At 38.9% G+C, this 8,596-nt stretch overlaps 1 protein-coding gene across 3 annotated transcripts in view; it reads right to left on the bottom strand.

Annotated features, from left to right (window-relative positions):
* Positions 1 to 2,777: 2,777 nt before the first annotated feature.
* Positions 2,778 to 8,596, bottom strand: part of LOC108708821 (microtubule-associated protein 6 homolog) — a 54,359-nt gene continuing 48,540 nt past the window's right edge. For all 3 annotated transcript variants that reach the window (XM_041582827.1, XM_041582825.1, XM_041582826.1), the window contains one exon: positions 2,778 to 3,746. In XM_041582827.1, coding sequence (XP_041438761.1) covers positions 3,723 to 3,746 — 24 coding nt within the window. In that variant the 3' untranslated portion in view covers positions 2,778 to 3,722. The remainder of the gene's footprint in view (positions 3,747 to 8,596) is intronic.

Raw genomic sequence — 8,596 nt, 5'->3', positions numbered from 1 at the left:
GGTCTTCATGCCTACTAGAAATTCATTCAAACATTAAATACACCCAATAGGCTGGTTTTGCTTCCAATAAGGATTAATTATATCTTAGTTGGGATCAAGTACAAGTTACTGTTTTATTATTACAGAGAAAAAGGGAATGATTTTTAAAATTTTGGATTATTTGGATAAAATGCAGTCTATGGGAGACAGCCATTCCGTAATTCTGAGCTTTCTGGATATCGGGTTTCCGGATAAGGGATCCTATACCTGTAATATAGTTTACTTATTGGGGAGATGTTGCTTAGTATAAATTTGCACCCGTTTGAATGCCATACAGGGGCACTTGCATCATGCCATATTTGTGTCAATACACCTCCACATTTACAGTTTGCCAGTCTGGACTTGTTAGGGTGCCTACTATGCCAATGACTTTGTGCATAGTAAGTGTGACTTCAGAGCAAGGTGCAGTGGATGCTGCTAAAAATGTCAGACATACAGGTTTGCAGTTTCCAGGTTGAGACTGTGTTGATTTTTTGAATACTGCTGTGTAGCTGTATCCCTCCAGTTAAACTAGTACCATTCTAAACAATACGGTGTCTAATTTTAACAAAGAACCACATGATTTGGACCCATTTGATATTTTTCAAACTAATAACACTAAAAATAGCTTAACACGTTCTTATTTGTGGTCTATGGGGTGTAGCACATTTCTCAACTGTACTAGGTGTAATAGGTGTAACTAACACAAAATAGCTTCTGCCCCACAAACGTTGAGGTAGAGAGAGATCTTACACACCTGACGAATGTATTGTTGGTCAGGACCAGGGTGAACTTTATCTCATTCAAACTGTTTTTTTTTGTATTTCTCTATTTGCTCTTGAATTCTAACCTGAGAGGATGCCTCCAGGATGTGGTTATTCAAAAACCACTATTTTTAAGAAAAAAAATTGCCAATTTCCTGTTTATTCTTGTTTTGAAGCTATGGCATTGTGGTACCTTGACTCGGGTGCTTGTTTTTTCTAACACGGTGAAAACACGGAGAGAAATAATGAATGGTTCATATGAATGCCATTTTAGGACAAAACCCAAATCAAAGCTTAGTTCTCGAATAGAATCTGGCTCCATTTGTAAAGCCAAATTCACCAGGTGGCAGGCCCAGACTGGCAATCTGTGGGTTCTGGCAAATGCCAGAGGGGCTGCTTTAAGGTCCCATAGACAATCACTATTAATGGGCTGGAGGAGGATTATTTGTGCCTTTGAGTACTTGGAATGCCAGGGCCTATTTTGACTCCCAGTCCAGATCTGCTAGGTGGTGCCAATTATTTATTTAGGTTGGTACAGTTTCCCCATGTTATTATAGAACTTGTAGTTCTGAAACAGATACAATGGATTTTTGACCAGTAACTACCCCATTCTTCCTGGCTTAGTCAAGAACAGGACTTTCCAACTGAAGGCCCGTGGGTAGGATGTGGTCCTCTAGGAGATTTTGTATGACCCCCAGTTTATGAAATCTACTGACCTCTTTGATGGCAATATAATTTTAATAAAATGTGGTTGATCATGAAGTATAGTGAATAATTGCCCCACTGTATGGAAATATTTAGACAGCAATGGTCAAGAATTGGGTGGATGGGTTTTAGTCCTGGGCATGGTCTACATAGATTGGAGGCATAGAACTAAACTCAGTGGTTAACCCTGCTGCTTTGTAGTCCTGGGGTCCCAAGTTCTATCTAGTTTCCTCCAACATTGCAAAAACATAAAGGCAGGTTAATTAGTTCCTGATAAAACTGCTCCTAGTGTGTGAAAGGCACTGATTTGTGGCGAAATTCAACATTTTGAGAAACTACTGCTAAATTTTGCTGCAGAAAAATCACAGCTCCCATTAACTTGATATTTTGCGTAAAATTAGTTGTGAAAAAAACACTAGTTGTTTCCACTGTATTTTGTGTTAAAAAAAAATCACTGTCAAAAAAAAACAGTTTTATCAATTTTTTGTTGTTTCCAGCAAGTTTTGTGAATTTTCAGCGATATGGGACAGATTCTCTTGTCACTAATAATAGAAGGTCAGTTCAGTAATCATCTCCTTGGTCCTTAATGTCTTCAACAAGACACCTTCCATTCCTGCAGCCAAGGGACTTTATTGGGTGCTTGGTGTTGTACTTGCCCCCTTTTCTGCAAAATTTCCCCATTTTAGTTTGTTTTTATGAAAAGAACACACATCCTTGTACTGAGCAAAACACTGGAAATTTATTGTGGCAGTTCTTAACAATCATGAACAAACAGCATAGCCATTCCCAGCCCTGGTGCCTCTGGTTAGTGTGACTATATACTACAATAGTAGTTCAGCTTTAAGTTCATTTTTAGTATGTAATAGACAGGGTCGGACTGGACTATTGGGGGCCCACTGGATTCCAAACTTCTGGGGCCCCCACGCACATGCACGAAAGCTGGCGTGAGGCACGCATGTGCATTTTTTGGGGAGTCAGCAGATTGGGGGAGCAGGTCTGGGCCGTTTTTTTCCGACCCTGGTTATAGAATGGCCTACACCAACCTTTCAATTAGTCTTAATTTTTTATTTTATATAACTATTTGCCTTCCTATTTTTCCTCTCAAATGGGGGTTACTGACCACGCCTGTCAAAAAAACACAATTGGTCTGCAAGGCTACAATTTTATTGTTACTTTGTATTACTTATCTGTCTATTCAGCCCCTCTTCTATTCATCTGCTGATTGGTTGCAGGGATAAATTGTACCCTAGCAACCAGATAACTGCTGTAATTCGAAATAGAAGAGCTGCTGAACTAAAGATAAATAATAAAAAACTCATAAAATAGTCTCAGAATATATCTGTCTACATCATACTAAAACTGAATTCAAAGGTCAACTACCTCTTTAAGCACATTCAAGCCCCCCCCTCTCTCTCTGAAGCAACGTGTGGGCTACCATTTTCCTGTGGGTTCACCTGCTAGGCTGCATAACCACTTTCTTGCCTCTACTGCAGGTTTCTATTGCTTACTCGAGTCCTCCACATGCTTAACTCCCACTATCCTCTTTTCTGGTTCCACAGATTGCTACCTAACCTAACTAGGTTTAATTAAGCCCTAACCAAGAGCAGCCTGATACCCCTTGGCCTGGGAGGTTGGTACAGGCTTCTCAGATGTTCACTCTTACATCTCGATCAGGCTAAGAAGCTCTTCCTCCTACTTCACTCCCGAAAACATGTTTCAGGTCCTAGGACCTTCCCCATTCTATAAACTTTCCAGGAGCTTCCTGTCCATTGTTACTGCCACCCACTGGCCAAATGATGCATTACGCTATACCATATCTATATAAAAATATTTTTTACCTCCCTACAAGGGCATTTATTGGTGGCTGTATACAATAAAAGCACTTGGGAATCTGCCAGGGTATAATATTCCAGCCATGGTGAATCAGCTACCTCCATCCCAAGGATCTAGCTTTGCTTCATGCCTCCGAGCTTGTGGCAAAAGTGCAGAAACATCTGGAAGGCTCCATACTTCATGCAGACTACAGAGCAGGGATATCACCCACTGCTCACCCAATTGTGTTATGAACTGCAAGTCATGAGTGCTGCTAGCTGAGGCTGCTGGGAGCTGAAGTTCACCCCAAAAGGGATGATTGTGAGTTGGATATTCCTGCTATATAGTATCTTCATATGGCACATTCTCATACATAGACGTCTCTATTTCATTCATTGTGGGTTGTAGGATTCCGGGTCTGTATCATTCTTGGGGTGTGCTGGGTTCCTGAAAGCAGAAAAAGTTGTCATTTTATTTTTAAAACATGGTACCGTCATGTCTACATATGGCAACTGGATGACTACCATTATATTTAGACATAAGGTAATTCTCAAGGAATCCACTAATCATACCCGGGGGACTAGAGCAGTGTTTCAAGAGCAACCCAATGTTACTAAAAGTGATGTACTGGTCACCCAAATCTGGACCCACACCCGACCCTATCTCGGCCCAGCAGCACCCACACCCAACCCTAACCCGGTGCACGCCTTCATTTGTATACCTGCCTAGCCACGTTCAGGGTCAGACTGGGGAGCCTGGGGTCCAGGCCTCCACTGGCATTAATTTTGACGCGCCTACACGTTTTTACGCACATGTGTGGGTTTTTTAACGATTTTTTTAGATGATCCAGGGGGCGGTCTGGGCCAGCGGAGCCCACAAGAGTCGGGGCCCACCGGGTTTTTCCCGGTGACCCGCCCAGTCTGACCCTGACCACACTGTGATGTCACAGAAGGGGGCAAGGCATGGCTGGCATGAGCATATAAACAGGTGTGCACGAAAGTGTCAGTGGATCAGTAAAAGGTGCGGATGGGGTGTTCGTAGGCAAAAGATTGGACCCACAGCCCGACAATAGTGTGCGCACATCGGCCCAAACCCACCCGCAGGTCCCGCGGGCTTCAGCCTGGCCTCCATATCACTAGTTCCTAAGTTTCTCAGCAGCCTAGAGAGGGAGGAAGGGTAGTTGAAAGATTGAAGGAGGGGCGATGGAAGAATTGGAGCAGCAGTTGAAGGATTGGAGGAGGGGCAATGGGACAATTGGAGGCAAAACACTGCCCAGCTCCTTCGTGTAAATTAATCTGGCCCTGGTCCAACACAGACATTCTTTTTTCTATACTATTAGCCTTTATAGCAGCTGCCTGGCACTGATTGTCCTACATTGATTCAGTTGAATAACTTCAGCTACACAGTTTGCCATTGTGTTAAATTCACTCTATAGTTTGCGCAACTTTTCTTTCACATTTAAATTTGAAATTTGAGTTTTCCGCAACAAAAATGTGCAGCCACGATTATATTAGAATTTGTCAAACTGAAATTTTCATGATTTATAGTACAAAAGAAATCTTGAATAAACAAATTCAGCAGCTCCAGGCTGACAAAAATCGGAGTTATCAAAGAAGATTCAAGATTTTGCAGACTCCTTGAACATGAATACTAGAACGAGATTATATAGTGGATGCTTTTTGCACAAATTAGTTTTTGTGATTCTTGTTTTTTTTATAAATATGCTAGCAATCCAGATATTCGAGTTCAGCTTTGTGTTTTTTTTCTTATTTGAAAATACTTCAATTTAAACTTTATTAAATCTGCCTTCATGTGTCACCTAATATGAAAGGTGAAACTCAGGTGAAGCTGGAAATGCCTGTGTGATGCTAATTGTGAAATCTAAAGATAAAATATATTTAGAGGACTATTAATGCTAAAAACTGAACGTTGTAAAGTCAGTAATTCCTTCCCAATTCTAGTCTGCAGATTTCTTTTTGCAAGAAAAAATAATTTTAATCATTTTATGATTCCACAAAAAGACAATATATATGAGAGGATCTGTGTGTGTCCACTTTTATTATCTTGACCCTGTACTTGGCCTTGTATTTGTTTTTTTAGATACTTCAATGACTGAAATATCTTTATAAATCAAATACACCGATATAGAGTTTAAGAGGCATATTTATTAAAATTTTTATATTTTCCAATTAAAGTTTTGTAATTTATCAAAATAAAAAAATATAATAAAAATATAATATATAATAAATATAATAAAATATTTATGAAAATAATTGAGACAATTCAAAAAAACTGGTGAGTTTCTTCTAATAGTCAAAGGCAGGTGTATTTTCAATACCCAAGCTATTGCATAATTCAATTTATTTTTAAAGTTATTTACAAAAATTACTGGAGCTGTGTAATTTTCGTGAAAATTGTTTTTTCCTATTAATTAAGACAATAAAATTTTTCATATTTAAGTTTTTCTTAAATATGTTTACGGTCAAGAAAAAACGAAATCAAGTTTATTTGCAATTTTTTTGTGATCAAATTTAGATGTTAAAGGGCACCTGTTGGGCAAAAATATTATCCCCAACCAAAGGGGTGGTTTAATAGAGCATGCACTCTGGTTGGGAGTAACAGAAGTTTTTTTTAAAAATATTGCCGCACTCGAGTGCTAGGACACTAGTGTCCTAGCACTGGTGGGGGCAATTTTTTAAAGACAGAACTACTGTTACTCCCAACTGGAGTGCAGGCTCTACCTTTGGTTGGGGATAATATTTTTGCCAAACAGGTTCCCTTGAAGTTCAATTTAAAAATGTATAAATTAGCCTCCTTGAACAACAATCTCAAGTTGATGTGACACATCTAAGGGGTTATTTACTAAACCTCAAATTATTCTTAGTTTTTTTATGAAAACAAACCAAACTCCCTTCTACGAATTGAACTAATTTATAAATAATTTTAAAAATCTGAGACAAAACATTGACAAAATTGAGCGTCAATTCATATCGTACAATTGACGCTCCGAAACCTTGACTTTATTGGATTTTTGCTTTTGAAAACCTCAGTTATTAGATTATCCAGCTCAGATCACAATGTTTTTTTTTGTAACTTAGATTTTTATTGGTTTTACAAAATCATAGTAAACAGTACAGCTTAACATTTCTGTGGTTCAGCAGAAATAATGAAAATAGATACAGGTACAAGAAAACAAATATATGAAAAAGCACCAGGGGAGAAACTTAATATAGCACGGCAATTGGCAGAGCAGGCAGATGTAAGACAAGTAGCAAACAAAGCTGATGTCCTAAACCTGGGGCAGATTGTATCAGAATAGGAAAAGAACTACTCTAAAGAAAATCAAATCAAAGAACTATCCACCAGGCCTCTCATGACTAAGTGGCAGATGGGGGGTGGATTCCTTGCGACCCATTGACAACTAACTCTCTTAAATCCCATATGTCCCAGATATTAATAAACCGCTCCATAGTGTTAGACAACATGGCAATACCAGCTTCAAAGGTTCTGTTAGCATTAATTCTGGAAACTATCTCAGACAAAGTAGGTGGCACAGGGTCTTTCCAGTGTGACGAAATGGCCAGACGGGTTGCGGTCAGTATTTGGTTCACCAAAGCTTGACCACAATTGCGAAGTCGTGATATAGGTTTCCCCAGTAATAAGACAATAGGATCCATCGGAAATGGGCTATGGAAGATACGGCTCAAGAGCTGAGAGATTTCAGTCCACAGCGGCTGTATCACTGGGCAATCCCAAAAGATATGAAGCATAGTACCCTGAAGCCCACAGTTCCTCCAGCATAGGGGAGAATGTTGCGGAAATAATTTGTGCAGCCTGTCCGGGGTATAGTACCAATAGGTCAAAATTTTATAAATGTGTTCTTTCTGTCGCACACAAGTGACCATACGTTTAGCGTTGTTCCATATCAATGGCCAATCTTTAGGCTGGACTGGGTGTGGGAGGTCTCGATCCCATTTCTCCATGTACTTATGTCTGGGCAGATCCAAGTCTGGAGGAGCAGACAACATATTGTAGATCCTGGAGATGAGGCCTTTCTGTGGTAGGCCTGGAAGTGCCAAAGTCTCAAACATCGTGGGGGGATGTGATTTGAGATACGTGACATAGGGAGCCAAAAAATGCCGTACTTGAAAATATTCAAATAATTTTATATCCGTTAGGGGCTGCTGCTCAGATCACAATGTTAAGAAACAAATTGACCATTGACTTTGACTGGTTTGAAATAAAGAATTGTCAGATTCGGATTTTTAGCAGCTTTGGGGTATAATGAATATCTAAAAATTCAAGTTTTTTTTCTACAAAAAATTACAGTTTTCCACTTGACCAGATAAATTTAATGTAGATGTTAGATCTATGGTTTGTTGTTGTTTTTTTAACTTTTTAAATTTTTTTAAAAATATCTTTTTCAAGATTGTCTCTTTCAAAGAACATTTGAAACTGAAATGAGAATAATGCGCAATAACTATATATAAATGATGTAAATGTACATAAGCATAAGTAATGTGCCGGCAGTAATTACATTGTTTGTGTCAGTAGTAACTGAAACTGCCTTATGGTTTTGCAGCCCACCCACAAGTGAGAGACAGGCCACCTCACCCAAACAGACACACATTGTTCCATCGAAAACAGAAATGATTCAGCTCAAGCTTTAATGCAGAAATCGGCATGGGCTTGTCGTGTAGTGATCTGGCTTCACAGTATAAGGGTAAAAAGTGGCAATAAATAATAAAATACAAACACTTCATCAAAAGGCATGGTGAATATTTCCTATTGAACAAATGTATAGTTTGTTCAGAAGACAATCTTTAAATCACTCCACCTACTAAAGAATTCTCAATTTGTAAGAATTCTCGAATTATGCAAACACTTAATAAACAATTAAAAGGCATGGTGAATATTTCCTCGTGAAAAGAAAGAAAAGGCAATTTTTTTTATAACTCTTTATTTAAAACAGTTTTATGTTACATAAATCAAATTGAAAATAGTAAATAAAGCAAATAAAGTTAAAAATAAAACAAAAGCATTATAATTAGTGATGGGCGAATTTGCGCCGTTTTGCTTCACCGAAAAATTCGCGAATTTCGCGCGAAACGGCTAAAAATTCGTGAAACGGTGAAAAAATTGCAAAACGGCGCCGGCGTCTCGTTTTTGATGCCGGCGGCCTTTTTTTTACACCGGCGTCCGTTTTTTTGGACGTCAGCGAAATGTTTTTTTTTTTTACGCCGGTGAATTATTGCTGCAAATTTTCGCGGGCGTTTCGCAAATTTATCCGCTGGCGG

The sequence above is a fragment of the Xenopus laevis genome, chromosome 2L, assembly GCF_017654675.1.
Source record: "Xenopus laevis strain J_2021 chromosome 2L, Xenopus_laevis_v10.1, whole genome shotgun sequence".
Lineage (NCBI taxonomy): Eukaryota > Metazoa > Chordata > Amphibia > Anura > Pipidae > Xenopus > Xenopus laevis.
The sequence above is the reverse complement of the archived record's forward strand: the minus strand, read 5'-3'. Positions and strand labels throughout refer to the sequence as shown.